The 15,700-nt window shown below is 46.9% G+C and overlaps 1 protein-coding gene across 10 annotated transcripts in view; it reads left to right on the forward strand.

Annotated features, from left to right (window-relative positions):
* The window catches only part of SLC4A4 (solute carrier family 4 member 4), a 117,226-nt gene that overhangs the window by 53,101 nt on the left and 48,425 nt on the right, over window positions 1–15,700 (forward strand). For 8 of the 10 annotated variants that reach the window (XM_071431273.1, XM_071431271.1, XM_071431272.1 and 5 more), the window contains 2 exons: window positions 10,077–10,212; window positions 13,913–14,073. In XM_071431273.1, coding sequence (XP_071287374.1) covers window positions 10,190–10,212; window positions 13,913–14,073 — 184 coding nt within the window. In that variant the 5' untranslated portion in view covers window positions 10,077–10,189. Of the gene's footprint in view, window positions 1–9,704; window positions 9,819–10,076; window positions 10,213–13,912; window positions 14,074–15,700 lie in introns of those variants that run through there. The other 2 variants (XM_071431274.1, XM_071431275.1) reach the window with 2 other exon arrangements.

Raw genomic sequence — 15,700 nt, forward strand, 5'->3', positions numbered from 1 at the left:
TCCTCCTCCTATGTAGCACAAAGGGAACGATGGGACCCTATAAAAGACACTATTTCTGCCACTTGGGGGTGAGGCTGGGACCTGACCATTAGGAAGGTCAATGCTTCTGCAAAAATCCCCCCCAGCCATTCCCCTGGTCCAAGCCATCCCCAAACTGACCTCCTACTTATGTTTTCTTCCCAACTGTCTAATCATTAGCAAGCTGCTTAATGCACAGCAAAAGACCAATTAACCCTAAAGCATTTAGCGAACTGCATGTAAATTAGTTGTAAAATGTTGCTGTAAACATTAAATGTTAGGCAATTACATAAACCAATAATTGCTAAAGTTGCATTTAGGAGCTTAAAAGAAAGAAAAAAAAATGTGCTTAAGTAGCACTTTGGAGAACTCTGCTAATAGTTTTGTTTTTAACTGCAGCCCTCCCGGTCTGGCTAAGTCCCAGCAGGCTGGGGCAGTTTAGATCCCATGTGGTTTTAGTTGTGTAAGAAAAATAAAGGCGTAGTCACCTTGTGCACCTTTGGAAACTGCAAGGAAAACTTCCAAAGGTCCCAACCTGGAGTCTAGAAAGAAATGGTAGAAATATGGTAGATGGTATCCTGTTGGATAGCAGTGCCAGGTAATTCTGGGGATTGATGATTGTTTTCTTCAGATTCAGGCTGTATGAAACATTTTCAGACCTGACTAAAACCTTGGCTTTGGACAGGTCTGGTGAGACATGAGCACAGAGGGCCTGGCCACTCATTGTGAACTCCTTGGGTTCACTTCCATCCTCTCTTCTTTGTTCTGCAGACACCTGCCTCCTCCCACATTACCCTTTGGGAAAGGCTGAGTGCCTGTGCACCCACCTGTGTGCTGGGGTTTCACACGAAGAGGCTGCTTTGCTTTCCTGCACAGTTTTTAATCCCCTTAATTGGCTGTCTCACTCCAAGGTGGTCCAGGTCACCCACTGCTTCTCAAGCTCCTGCTGCTAATGGTCTTAAATAATTCATTTTCCTTGTATGCCTCACGCACTTATCCTCCAGTGTTTAGTGGAATCTTTCATTTTTGGTCGTTTTCCTTTGACCTAGGCTTGTGTCAGACCCAGATGTTCCTAAATGGTGCAGTGAAGTGTGGCTTTGCCTCCTTATTCTGTGTATTTGTGCTTCGCTGCTGCTTTAGAGCCTCTTTGTTGTTTTGGTAAAAGTATCTCTCTGCATGGCTCATGTTGCATTCCATAAGGAGTCACCAAATGTGTCTAGATACCAGATTTCTCATTTTTCAGTGAAAAAACAAGTTGGGTTTGTTTGAACTTCCTTTCCTCCTTCTTCAGTTTTGGCAGTAGCCTTTTCTGGAGTATATTGATCTTAGTTACAGTGCATTCACTTACTGAAAGCCAACCTGTGCTTAATTTTCCTGGATAAATCCATTGGATAATGGTCTTTTATTTTTCTTGTACACAGTTTTACTAGTGTAGATCCTGGTCATGTTCCTTTCCTGAAAGTGGAAATATTTTATACTTGTGTTTCCTTGATTGAATTACAGAAATTTGCTTAAAGCTGTAAAGCTACCTTTCAGCATGGATGAGACCCCAGCAAATCCACTGGTTTTTTCCACCACAGTCATGTTCCCTGGAGGTTTGGAGTTTGTGTAGGAGGTGGGGGTGAGTCTGTGAAGCTCGGAGTTAAAAGGAGGCAGAAGCTTGAACTTCACTTGCTGTTGCAAGGGGAAACCAGTGCAGAGCAGGAGCTGCCCAAATGTCAGCAGGCTTTTGAGAAGGAGCTGAATTGGGAGTTTCTGGGAAGCTGCTTGGAAGGAGTGTGCTGCTGGCAGCCTGGAGCCCTGCCAAGCCCGGAGTTAATGGTGGTTAATTTTTAAAGGCAGGCCCGAAACTGCTCATTGTGGCTTTGTCTCAATAGGGTCTTTCTGCTCCCAAATGCCATTGCAAGAGCCCTTTTCCGAGTTCCCTTGACTCGACCCAGAGAGAAAAAGAAAATGCCTTCAGAGAGGTGATTTACCCACGCAGAGCTTTGCTTTGCCACGCTGCTGACTGGTGGGACAGTTCCATCAGGATGGTGCTACCATGTCCAGGGATGCCAAGGGAGGGAAGTGGTGTTGATCAGGATTTAACATACAGAGTAAATGCAGGCACCCAAAGGGGCAGGTCTGTAGGGGTGGATTCACCCGATGGAGCTTGCTTTGCAGCAGCAGGGAAATGTGAGGAAAACGAGCACCCAGATGTGAAACCAGCTGGTTTTGTAAGCACCCTGTCAGGCCAAATCCTGGTGCTCTCCTGGTCAATGGAAGTATTGTCTGGATTCTCAGGCTGGCTTTAGATAAGTGGCTGTGAACTGTTGTGAGCCAAAAGGGCAGTTTGTCACTGAGCAGAGCTGTTCAGAAGGTAGTGGGAAAATAGAGAAGCCTTTTTCAAAGCATCTCAGAGGAGGGGTGGCACCTTCCCCCTGCTGTGAGTCAAGGTGAAACGGCCTCCTGAGCTCTGGCTTCTGAGCTGGTTGGAGCAGATGATCCTTGAGGTCCCTCCAACCTGGTGTACTACAGTTCTGTAATTCTGTGATAGTGATTTTAGTGTGGAGTATGTGTAGGACAAGGGGGGATGCCTCCCCATTGACACAGGACAGGGTTAGATGGGATATCAGGAAGAAATTCTTGTCTGTTAGGGCAGTGAGGCCCTGACTCAGGTTGCCCAGAGAAGCTGTGGCTGCCCCATCCCTGGAAGTGTCCAAGACCAGGTTGAATGGGGCTTGGGGCAACCTGGGCTAGTGGAAGGTGTCCCTGCCCGTGGCAGTGGGTTGGAACAAGATGATCTTTAAGTCCCTTCCAACCTAAACCAGTGTGGGATTCTATAAAATACATATTTACACCGTGGCTTCCCTCTCCTGTGTGGAGTTTGGAGCAGGATGGGTGATGAGGAAGGAGTAACAACCTGCAGAATCCCCCAGCCCGTGCCTTTAGCTCTCATGCACCAGTTGGTATCTGCAGGGATGGTGAGGAATAATAAAGCACGGCTTCCTCTGTGCCCAGAATGGATGAGGTGTTTGGCAACATGGAAAACAGAGGGGACAGAATGAAAAGAGCTGAAAGCAAAAAGTGTGGATGCCAGAAACATTCAGTACTCCTTGAAAAACTGCCTGGCAACAGAGGTGGGCTCTGCTGCAGCCGGAGACACGGGGCAAAGGGCTCGGCGTGCTTGGAAACTGTGGGAATAACTATGGAAAATCCTCACCCACATGTGTGCAGTTTCCTCCCTCTGTGAGTGGGCTCTGTCTTGCTGAGCCCCTGCTGAAGGAGACTTCCATAAGTGCTGAAACAGTCAGCTGTGGAGATTGATTGAACGGGACAAATAGACAGTGATGAAACCCTGCTTGTGAGAAGAGCTTAATGGGCAGAAAATTGGCTATTGCAGCCGGAGGGCTGGTTGGGAGGCAGAGAGGAAGTTTCCTCTTGTCGTTGTGTGGAAGCTTAAACCCAAGAGGAGAGCCCAGAGTTGTTATGGCTGTCCTTAGAAGTGTCCCTGTACCCTCCCTGTTACCTAAACGAGGTAAAGGAGCAATGGTAGACTGAGTTAGAGTTTGGCAGGAGGGCTTGTGGCTGGTGCAAGGAAACAATGCTGCTTACAGGGACTGCAGCTTCTCAGACCTGCTTTAAAACCATCTTTGGGGAGCAACATTTCAGTGGTGAAGAAGAAAAGGATTTTTTTTTTGGTTCACCAGAGGAGCAGGAGTTTTCCCTTGTGCTTATGATGAGCAGTTGCTTTGTGGGCACATGGTGCAGTAATACTGATGGAGGTGTGGGAAGAGCTGTGTGTGATCATGGTGTGCTTACAGTGTTTAAGCACCAGAGCAGGACCCAGCAGAATCCCAGAGAGGTGGACAGCACTGGTCTCTCCAGGAAGGAGATGTGAAAGCCACACTGCTTTGAAAAGGGAAACCAAGAAAAGCCAGAGAAGGAAAATAATGAGAACGAGGGAATGATTGTTGAGCTCAGTTCTATGTGGCAGCCACTGCTCTGCTGTTTCACTGGGAACTTGACTGTTGCTCAGATCCAATGGAGGTGTGATGCCAGATAGCATCCTGTGTCTGTGTGACAACAGGAAATGTTCCAGAGCTCTGGAGAAAGCCAGACTTTCCCTAGGTGCTGCTCTTTCTTTATTAAAGTCTTCTTGGCAACTGCTTGGGAATCACTCCTTAAAAATGTGCTGCTATAGCAGTCTGGCACAACTGGAAGTACGATGGCTGACCCCCAGCACTGGTCCAAAAATACCTTTGTTATCCATATTTTGCAGTGAACTGTTTATGGTGTGTTTTATATCAGGGTTTATAACCAGTATGGTTTGTCACTGTGGAGTAGTTGGTTTGTAAAAGTGTCTTAGGCATTGCTGCCTTTAATGCTTGAAAATTTTTAAAATGTGGTATAAAAAGACAAATTTCCTGTTTTTCTATCAGTTTGGGAGCCAGTCACTGTTGATTAGCATCTAGCTGTGGCATACCCATGGGGAATTGCATGGTCCATGTATGCCCAATTCAGCACCCTTGGAATCCGGGGAGCCTAGCATTGATGTGAGCAGGCAGAGCCTCACATTGTTAATAGGTAAACTGCTTAGTTTGGCTCAAATGGCTCATTGTGTGTCTGTGGGAGGCTATCTGTTCCCATTTCCTTGGGATTCTGCAGCTGCCTGTGCTTCTGGCAGGTTGTGTAGACATTACTGGGTTTGGCTGCAGCTGGGAAAAACAGTCTTTGAAGGCAGAGTCTCCCTCGAGTGGAGCAGTGCTGGAAAAAGCTCATCATGGGACTTAGGATATAGCATGTGGTGGTCTCTCCATCACAGCCATGTGGATGGGATTGGCATGCTGCCTTCTTTTATAGGAACTGCCTTTTAGGATAAGGCTCACCACATTTTCATGAGATGGTGTTGGGTTTGTTTAGAAGTTTGGATTGTCCATGTTGCATCCAATGATGAGTTGATGTGAAACATTTTTGGAAGAAGGGTTCTTTTTCTCTCCCTGCATCTCCAAAGAATGTTTTAACAAAGCGTCTGTAGGCACAGCACCAAAGACCAAGGGAGCTGGGAATGCCCAGCAAAGCATTATGTAAATGCTGCCGTTCTTCTGGCACTTGAGAGAACACACTATTACTAAGAATTTGTCCAATACTGAAGATTTTTTGCAGATTAGACACTTAATATATGCCACGTGCTGCAGAGGAATTTACAGCAAAACATGTACTATCATGCATAAGTAAAAAAGTCCAGCAAAAAATGGATTATTCCAGAGGCAGTCAGTGCTGTTCATTATGTCTGGGAAGGGACACTCTTAAAAGATAGGGTAGATTTGCTCCAAAATAAAGCAAGCACCTCAAATAGCATTCTCTGCACCCCACAATCATGCAAGAAGTGGCCTGGGGTCAGGTGCTGTGGGGAGTGTTCCCAGCTGCCAAGTGTTGCCTGTGGAAAGTCTAATCTGCCTCACAGCCAGCCTGCCCCAGCACGGGGTCAAAAAGTGATTCTTCACAAGCAAAGATGCAAAACAAGCAAGGAGAAATTCTCACGCTTGCTTAGAGTGATTAGCTGGGGAGCAGATCACCATGCTTCTGTGGGACCCTGGGAAAGGCCAGGGTGCAGCCTCGGAGCAGTGCTCCCAAAAACTCAGAGCAGTCTTTCCAGAAGTAGGTGTCCCAGGTGATTGTTTTCTCATCTCCTGGTTTTAGGTGGAATTCCATTCAGGTTTGTCTTTAAAGGAAGCTGGTGGGACTGTGGGCCACCAAAGCCTCCCCACATGCCTTTAGCTGGTGTCTTGTGTTGACAGTGACACACAATTAAAATTGGTTTTGGTAATAGAGAATTTTGGAAGGGAAGTTAGCTTAACTGGAAACGAAACAAGTTTAAGTCTGTTACAGGTGTCTGCACAAGTGTGTCACTGCTCTGACTGTGGATGGGTTTGACCTGGGCTTTGGCAGAGGGAGGGCAGCCGCAGAAAGGAATGGGAGTGTGATCATATCCTATTTTAATAAGCCTGCCTGGAAAACACATTTGACAAACCACTTTTCTTGGTACTGGTTCCACAGGCTCTGGGGAGGGATTTGCACCAGGTCTCTCAGGGATTTCTGTAGCTGCCAATGCACTTAGAAGTAACAGAGAGCTTTGTATCTGATGGTCCCTTCGGCCACAGATGGAGGAAGCAGTTGACTGAGGTGCAGGTCCTCAGTGTAATAAAGAACTGAAGGCATAAGCAAGTGGGAACAGGCAGAGAGAAAAGTCTTTTCAAGAAGTGTGGGTTGAATTGAAGGGCAAGATAGGAGTAAGTTTTTACTAGCTAGTCACTCAGCAAAACTCTCTGCAATTCTTTTACATTTATTTTCAGCCAGATAGGAAAATCAGCAGTGGTTCTGGCAACAAAATATCTCAGAAGGATCTCTCTGTGAAAAATGTATTGCAGCTTAATCCTGTTCTCACTGGAATCAATGTCAGACTGCTACAGGATTGCAGGGAGGAGATAGGATGGGTTTGTTATGCAGCTAGCCATGCCATTAACATGTTCAAAACATAACTTCTCCTTGTAAAGGGAAACCCTACTGAAGGAAATGTGGCTGTCTTCTGTTCATTTAAAACAATAAAAGGTTTTCCTCCATCTGTCTCCAGTGACTTACTTCATCTGTGTGAATTTTCAGTCCTTTATAGATGTGTGAAGAGAGTAATTTTGGTTTATCTTAAATTTAGTTGATGTTATCCTTTAAGGCTTTAAAATACTTTTGAAAATCTGTACCAAAGTAGAAACACAAGAAGAGTTCTGATTGAATAGTTCTGATTCTTGAAACAAGCACAAACAAAGAAATCCTGATTTCAAAGACAAACCTGTTCAACAACATTTTCCTGATAAGGAACTAAGTTTTTCATGTCTTCAGAAGTGTCCCTGATAGCAGCCAGCTGAAAAAGCAGGAGGGGGAAAGCATGTTGGCTGAGTGGAGAACAGGCTGTTTAACTTGTGCATCAACACAGGTACCCCCTGTTCTCCATCCTGAGGCAGCCCTGTACACGCGGAGAGCCAGGCTGAAGCTGCCTTCCACCCACCACCAGCCAGGACCTCAGCACCAAAGCAGGAGGTGACTTTAGAATAGGGGGCCAGTGCCACCAACCCCTCTGGCATTTCCATGTGTGGCTGTGCCATTTCACCAGGCAGTGAGGGATGGCTGCCACCAAAGCCATTGCTGGAGCAGGGCTGGGAAGCTCAGGCATGCCCCATTTGAGGTTGTGCTAGAACGTGTCTCTCCCTATTTCCAAATTCCCTGAGATTCCTCTCTCTTGATGGAGATTGATTTTTGCCTTTGGGAACCCGAGGGTATACATTGTGCTCAGAACTGGCCTGAGCTGAACTTGGAGAAACTGCTGATGTGTTTGCTCTTGTGCAAGTTATCATTTTATAAGCTGCCTCACAGACTGAATGGAACAGGAAAGGGAAGAGAGGCAAGTGAGAGACTCCCTTATGGATGGCATTGCCTCTGTATGCATGTTGTGTAGGAACATTCAACCCTCTGCAATTAATATCTTAATTCCTCTCCCATTCAGGGGAAAAATATAACCTCAGCCATCTAAATTTGTGGATGAGCCTTTTCTCTGCTGCAAATGTCTGCTGACCATCAGGATGTTCTCTTGAAGACAGTAAGGAAAGCAGCATTGAGCCGCTCCTGGCATCAGTGGTGCTGGTTTGAGCAGCTCCCGAGCTGGATGGCCGGGCAGGAAGCAAAGGTGGTGGCCAAGGCTGGGCCAGGCTGGCCCGGTGGTGCTCAGAGGTCGGGCAGGCAGGGGGCTGAGGGGTCACCCCCCGGGTTAATGACTCCCCAGCCCCTGAGCCCGGGGCTCAGCCGGCTGCCCACGCCGAGCACACGGTGTTCGCCTGGAGATGAGGATGGAAATATGTTCTCCTTGCTCAAGAGAGCGCATAAACAGCCCATAAACGGCCCATTAACCCACAAAATGGCAATCAGGAGCATGTGGTCAGGCCAGCATCGGGACCTGTGACCCAGCAAGGGCCCTAATGGGACTGTGAACCTTATCATCGGCCCTAAGTGCAGGTAATGGGTAATCAGCAACACAGAGAGGAGGCAGCCAAGAGAGAGGGGGTGACGGATGATGGGCACCCAGGTTCAGTGTGCAAAATATTGTGGAGTGATTGTGTTATGGCTGGCACTTCATATAGTGAAACCACTTCAGAGTGACTCAAGAGAGACTTTTCCCATTGGCTCCAGTGGATGCCTTCAACAGCTCAAGGAGCTTTGCAGTCCCTTCTCTTACAGCCTCTTCCAAGCAGCAGCCATTTCTGTGGTCCATCTTGCTTTTTGAAGCAATAAGATGGATGTGTATTTTATTTGTTTTCTACCTGTGATATTTGAATTCCATTTGAATATAAAAAGATAGTGAGATTCATTAGTGCAGGTGAAGGGAGAGGACGATGGAACATGCATGAGTCTGGCATCTCCAGCCCCCTGCCATGGGCAGGGACATCTTCCACTAGCCCAGGTTGCCCCAAGCCCCATTCAACCTGGTCTTGGACACTTCCAGGGATGGGGCAGCCACAGCTTCTCTGGGCAACCTGAGCCAGGGCCTCACCACCCTCACAGGCAAGAATTTCTTCCTGATATCCCATCTAACCCTGTCCTGTGTCAGTGGGAAGCTGTTCCCCCTTTTCCTTTCACTCCAGGCCCTTGTCAGAAGTCTCTCCCCAGCTCTCCTGAAGCCTGCAGGAAGCTGAATGCCTCGTGATGGGGAGGCTGCTGTAGCAGCAGGGCAAGGTCCTTGGCTCCCAGGAGATTCCAAGGGCATTTATGATTACAAATATACTTTCAGTCAAAAGGAAATCTATATCACTGAAGCATCATCACTCTGAGTAATTTAGGAAGAAAGCTATCAAAGTTTATTTAAGGAAAAGAAAAAGGAGTAAAGGGCATGTTTTTTACTGGTTTCTTTTTTCCCATTGCAAATTGAGAGTCTGTTTACCCTGGAAAAATCAATGTGGTTGGACACCTGATGTAATTAATTATTTTGCAAGAGAGGGCCAGCTGATCTTTTGAAAAGAAAGGAGTTTTTAGCAGAACTGTTCAAAGTTCATAGTCTGCTGTGTGTCTCTAATGCTGATAAACATCCAGCAGAAAGGATGTCTGTCTTAAAATTTCACATGGTCACACCTTTGTTTTAAGGTGATATGCTGAGAAAAAGGCTGTAGACCCCAAGGAGCCCTTCAGCAAGGTGACTCTGGTGGTGTGGGCTCCACTTATCTTTAGGAGATGCCCTTGGGCCTTGGGATGATGGGTACAGTGATGTTCTCAGGTTTGAATTTTGAACCCTTAGCCAAGAAAGGGTTTCTGTCCTTTTTCTTGAGCTTATAAAACAAACAGGCTTTGCTTGTGCCGTGGGTTTGAACATAGTAGTTCTTTTGCCTAAACAGGCAGCCTTTTCCAACCCGGACCAGTTGTTTTTTTTCAGTGCATTGGTGCCTGACTAAATGCATGGGGTTGCATTCTTCATGTATAGAGGAGACAACCCTTCTGTTAAGTATTCCTGTGTTTTCCAGTGGTGGGCTGGGGAGGTTCCAGCCTGCCTTGCAGGCCAATGGCAGCCCAAACCTGGCTGGCAGGGAGGGAGGGGAAAGCCAGCAGTGGGATGCTGTGCCAGCAAGCCCCCAATTGGTTTGGCTGGAACTGGTTTTAGGTCATATAAAAAAGGGGGTGAAGGATCCGGGCTGCTCAGAGAGTGGCCGGTCCTCGGGCAGCGCCACAGAGCACCATAGTGCTTTTTTTTCACAAGGACTGCAAATTGCTGTAACGTAGTCAAGGTCTGTAGGAAGAGACAAGTTTTCCTGAACTTTACTCCCAGCTTGAACTTGTAAGAAGTTCAGTGAGAGGCAAGGAAGGGGAGAGAGGGAGATAGAGGCACCCTCGCTCCCGGCCCGCGTCCGCAGTGCCGAGGATGTCAGATGGCAGAGGCAGCCTGGAGAAGCAGCTGAACGGCCTCGGGGAGCAGGGCAAGGAGAGGAGCCGCATGTCCCTGGTCATCTCACAGGCCGTTAACCGCAGTATTTTCACCTCTGCAGTCTCCCCTGCCGCCGAGCGCATCCGCTTCATCCTCGGAGAGGAAGATGACAGCCCCGCGCCCCCGCAGCTCTTCACCGAGCTGGACGAGCTTCTGGCTGTTGATGGACAGGAGATGGAGTGGAAGGAGACTGCAAGGTGGGTTGGTTTTCCTTTACCCCCGAAGGGAAGGGCAGCCAGCAGTGCTTTCCACGGGAGATTCCTGGTTTAGCTTTCCACTGGGGAATAGCCGTGCTGCAGGATCGCATGGGGAAGCCACAGAAAGGAGCCTGCGAAGTTCAAATTGCCATTCTTTGGTAAATGAGAGAATTTTAGGGTTTGTTTAGGTATTCTAAAAGAAAAACTAGGGAAACAAGAGAGTGCCAGATGGATTGCAATAGTTTGCCTGTGGAGAGAAGAGTATGGGCTCAGTGGTGCTTTGCAAAGGGGGACACGTCTCGGCCAGAATTGGCAGAAGTTGCCAATTCCAATTTGGCTGAGTCAAAGCCGCTTCAGTACTATTGCCCCAAAGTGGCTTTTGAGCCTGCTCCCACCTCACAGGGACAGGCTGTCCCTGTCCTCCTGAGTTACTGATGGAATTAATTTTAAATAGGAAAAAAAGCTTAAAGTTGTTTTCTTGTGAAGAAATGATTCAAGGTGCATGTTAAGTGCTGCATGGGGTTGCTTTGCTTTGAGTTCCTTGGTTGGGTTCTTTGATGCTGCTGTTAGTTTGATCAAAAAGCCATGAGAAAAAAAGCTGGGGTCTGGGGTTTTTGGGGTCTGCCTGCTACAAGTTACATGTAGTTTATACCTGAACACCACTGGCCTATTCCCAATTGCCCTCACTGAGCCTGGGGGTTTTTCTTTTCCTTTATGGTGGCTGGGCTAAGCTCTTTCCCTACCTTCCCTCTTAAGGGCACTGTCTGTTCAAAGTTAGCCCCTGTTTGGTCACCCTAATCTTCTTTACCTGTGATTTAATGAGCTGCTCCACCACCTACCCCTTTACCTCTTATCTTAATTTATTTTTGCTTCTCAGTTGCTTGGGGAAATTACTTAATGACTTTTCACCTTTTACTCTCTAACTTCTGACTTGTTGCTCATCCTTTTTCTCCCTTTATTGCTGTTCTTTCCTCTTGCCATGAATTCAGCACTTCCTGATGTAGGTGTTGTTACACATCTTTGGTAGGAGTGCTGCATGGAGCTGTGTGTGGGGTTCACTGCAGGGTTCTTCTCCCAAGTAGCAAACCACAGGACAAGAGGAAACAGCCTCAAGGTGTGCCAGGGGAGGTTTAGGTTGGATATTAGGAAAAATTTCTTCACCCATAGGGTTGTCTGTGCAGGATAGTTAGTGGTGGAGTCCTCATCTCCTGTGGGGTTTGAAGAATGTGTAGATGTGATGCTTAGGCACATGGGTTGGTGGTGGCCTTGGCTTTGCTGGATTAATGTTTGGATTGGATGATTGTAGAGGACTTCGCCAACCTGAATGGATCCATGATTCTTTGTATAAATGACACAGAATGTAACAAAGCACCCTGTTGACGTGCTGTTAAGTTTCTAAATTCACTTAACCTCCTGCCTTTATGGATAGTGATCTTACAAGGTGTCTGATTGCTCAGGATTTTTCAGTACATTGCTGAAATTGCTTAATCTTGCACCATAGAACCTCCTGAGAGCTCCTGAGCATCTCCCAGTGCATCCAGAGCTGGCTGGTGCTGTGCTTCAGTAGGCACAGGGTCTGCCAGCTGATTTGGGATTGTTTCACATCTGCTGCTGCAGAGCAGCTCTCCCACAACTGGGAAGTTGCAGGAGCAGGTACTGAACACAGGAGCAAGTGCAGTGCTGTGTGGGTGGAAGAGAGAGGAGAGGAACAGAAGAGACCTTGTAGGGTTGACGCTTCCCCTGGCCCAGTGTAGAACTGCACTGCTCCCAGCTGGGGAAAGCAATGCTGGCCGCGGGCTGGTGCAGGGCTAAAGGCTGCACTCATATTTGAGAGAGCAAACAATCAAATTACCTTCTTCATCTCCCTCCTGCTCTGTTCTGACACCTACACATTCCTTCTCTCTGCTGCACCTCTCTCCCAGCAGCCCGTGAAAGCTGTGGTGATATTATCAGGTGTAAAAGGGTGAAGGATAGAAATGTAATTCCTGGCACAGCTTATAGAACAAAAAAGATTATAACAGAAGTTCAAAAAACCCATATCCACCATCCCACAGTACAGCACTGTCATTCCTTTTCTCTGTAATCCCATCACCTTCCTGCCATCTCTCTGCCTTATAGAGAGAATGTCCCCACGCTATGGTGGGCATGTCTTGGTCCCCAAAGATACTTCACTGCTCCTCACAACAGGCTGGGGCCCTCCAGCTGCTGCAGGTCTTCTCCTTTTTGTGCCTCATTCCCTGTCACCACCTCTGGAATGCAGGCATTCCCTGCTTAGTGAAGGTGCCCCTGCCCATGGCAGCAGTTTGGAACTAGGTGAGCTGTGAGGTTCCTCCCAACCCACACCACTCTCTGGTGGTATGAATCCAGCAGGCATTTGTTCACCCAGGTTTGCAAGTTAATGTTTGGTGTATTGTGTTGGGACTGTGGGTTGCAGTGAGAAAAGTAAACAGAAAGCAAATATTGATAGTTGTGAGTAATCACTTTCCCTGGAAGGACAAACATTGGTAATTTGCAGCCTTCCTGCTGTTACAAGGGTAAATGTGACTCCACACAAAGCCTCTGAAGTGCACAGACTTGCATCCACCCAGATCCCTCAGGTGTCCTGGGAAACACTTATTTTTTGTGAACTAAAAGGACCTTATTAATTGAAGATGAAAATCAATCTTTTATCTTGAGTTAAAAAGCAGCTTTAAAAAAACAAAGGCTCAGAAAGAGATTATTGCAGTTGTGAAGCATAATTGATTAATCCTCAAGTAATACATTTTTCAGGATTAAAGATAATTTCCCTTGCTGTTAATAATATTCTTTTGAACAAATTTATGAGCTTCCTTACCTTATGTGTGTAGGGTTTTTTCTTAATAATCTCTTTATATTAGTCACTGGAATTTTCATTTTCCACATATATTAAAATGGTGTCTCAAGAGGGGATTAAAAAGCATTTCTGCTTTGCCATTAGGGCGTACTGGACCCGTTTTCCTGCACCCCCAGTTTACAGCAGAGCTGTTGCTGGGTGTTGTGGTGAAGAAGAAGGTGTGGGCCAGCTGAGATCCCCCAGGCCCACAGGAGCTCTGTGCTCCATCCCCACTGCCCATCCCTGCACGCTGTGGGCTGGGCACAGCAGGGCCAAGGGCAGGGTCAAGGCTGCAGGGGGAACTGGGGGTGGGCTGCATGCCAGGGACAGGGAGCCTCCTGCTTCCCTGCTCTTGGGATGTAGTTTTAGGGGTGTAAAGAGTGTTTTGCACAACCAGGATTTACCCTTTGCTCTCACCTTCCATTTGAGATAAGTTTTCTGGGTTTTTCAGACCTGCTTGGTTAAATCATTAAACAGCAGCTGGAGGGAAAGAATGAGCTCCTTAATTTGTGCCTTCTCCTTTGGTGGCTCATTTGTTCTCTAGGAGCACCTTCAGACAAGACTAGCTTGTGCTCCTCTCTTCCCATCTTTGTCAGCCTGTGGGCATGGGACAGCAGTATTCCGTGCTGCCTCCACCTTGGCAGTGGCTGATTCCATATTTTATTGCCTGAAATTGAATCACAGAATCATTCAGTTTGGAACAGCCCTCCAGGATGATGGAGTCCAACCATTAAACCAGAACTGCCCAGATAATGAAGGACAAGTCGCCTTATTTCCAGAAATACTGATTTAGTTCCCTGCAAGGAGGCAACAGCCTTAACCCCATGTCATTGCTCTGCCCTGTTGCAGGTGGATCAAGTTTGAGGAGAAGGTAGAGCAAGGTGGGGAGCGATGGAGCAAACCGCACGTGGCCACCTTGTCCCTGCACAGCCTGTTCGAGCTGAGGACGTGCATAGAGAAAGGCTCCATCATGCTGGATATGGAGGCTTCTTCCCTCCCACAGGTGGTGGGTAAGTACACCTGCCTTGGCTCTTTCTCTCACCACTTCCCCACAAATTTTTATTAACTCTGGTTTGGCTTTATGGGTGGTTTTAATGAAAAAGCACTGCTTTTCCCATAAAAGAGAAAAAAAATGAAGAAAAAGGAATAGGGGAAAAAAATAGAAAGTACCTGGAAAGAGATAACAGATAGATTAAAAGAGTCCTTCTCAGTGCAGGAAAAAGAGTAAAAGACATCCATTTAATTTATGTTCACTATGGAAAAGGTGACATGTGGAAAGGCCATGTGTCTGGAGCAGAGACACCCATCAGGTACTGTTCGTGCAGAACAACTCGGGCCAGGAGCTGCTCTTGGCTGAGGTGTTCAGCTGCCTACTGAGGGCAGATGGGGCTGTGTTTAGGATGGGATACCCCCATCCCCAGCAAGGGAGAGGGGAGAGCACCCCAGCACCAGCTGGTGCTCTGCTCTGCAGAGTGGGAGGGCAGGTTTTGCATGGTCAAATCAGCTGTGGCCCAGGTGACGCTCAGTGACATGCTGAGAGCCAGATCATGTTGCCCATGGTGTGTGAGAACTTAGGGAAAATAAATTTTCCAAGTGAGCCATCCAGTGGAGGGACATTTAACCAAACTGCTGAGTTTAAGAGCCATTACATGAGGAGATCTAAAAGAGAAAAATTAAGTACTTCCTCTGCCAAAACTCAGTGCTTTGAATGATCATCTCGGAAGTAAGGTCAAAATTATCATGGCATGGAATTCTCCCATACACTGGATCGTCAGACTTGGAATTACAGGTGTTTCTGGTGTTAAATACAGAGGTTTGAACTTAGTTTTGCTTGCGGTGACACGTATCTTCCTTTGCTTTTGTATCCAAATGCACAGCTTTGCAAAGTTTTAACAAAATAAACCCCCCAAGAAGCTCTCAAGTTTTCTGCTGAAGGTTAACTTGCTTCAGAAGCTGGCGTTCATGGTCCGAAACCTTAAACCCTGAAACATTAAATTTTCTTTTGAAGTCCCTTCGAGATGTCACCTTCAATCTCCTTCTTCAACCCCCAAATTAAATCTAATTCCTAGGAGATTAAATTACACATTGGTGGTTGCTGTTGCTGTGACACTATGACACTGTCCTGAGCGGGGTGTTTTTGCTGGTCCAGACCCTTAATCAGACAGGTAGGGATACCCAGGACTGGATTTCCAGAATGATTTAATCATGATAACTTGGCTTGTGTCTGGTAGTGACACACAAGAAAGGAAAACTCCAAAGAAAAACTCTCTTTGTTGTTTGTGTTTTATCTGCAACAGGGAAGGGAAGTGCCAGATAGAGAAGGATAAAACTTGAATGTAGGTTCTGAAGGAAATACTCCAAAACTCACTAACCAAAACCACGAGCCAGAAAAGCTTGTACTAAAGTAACACTTAGCAAAGGTCAGCCTTTTGCCAGGCATGTTGTGTAAGGGTACCTACGTGCTTCTGCCCACCCTGTCTTAATTTGAGAGGAAGAGCTAGGTGCTTCTGTGGGGATTTGAAGAGGCTTTAATTCTGAGCAGCATGTAGAGGATGACTTTCTGACTCACTGAGTTAGCAAATGTGATGCGTGTCCTGCCTCCCCCTTGCCATAACTTTTATTATTAGCACAAATAAA

This window comes from Agelaius tricolor, unplaced genomic scaffold (genome assembly GCF_023055355.1).
Source record: "Agelaius tricolor isolate 1412-34295 unplaced genomic scaffold, bAgeTri1.0.p SCAF_8, whole genome shotgun sequence".
Lineage (NCBI taxonomy): Eukaryota > Metazoa > Chordata > Aves > Passeriformes > Icteridae > Agelaius > Agelaius tricolor.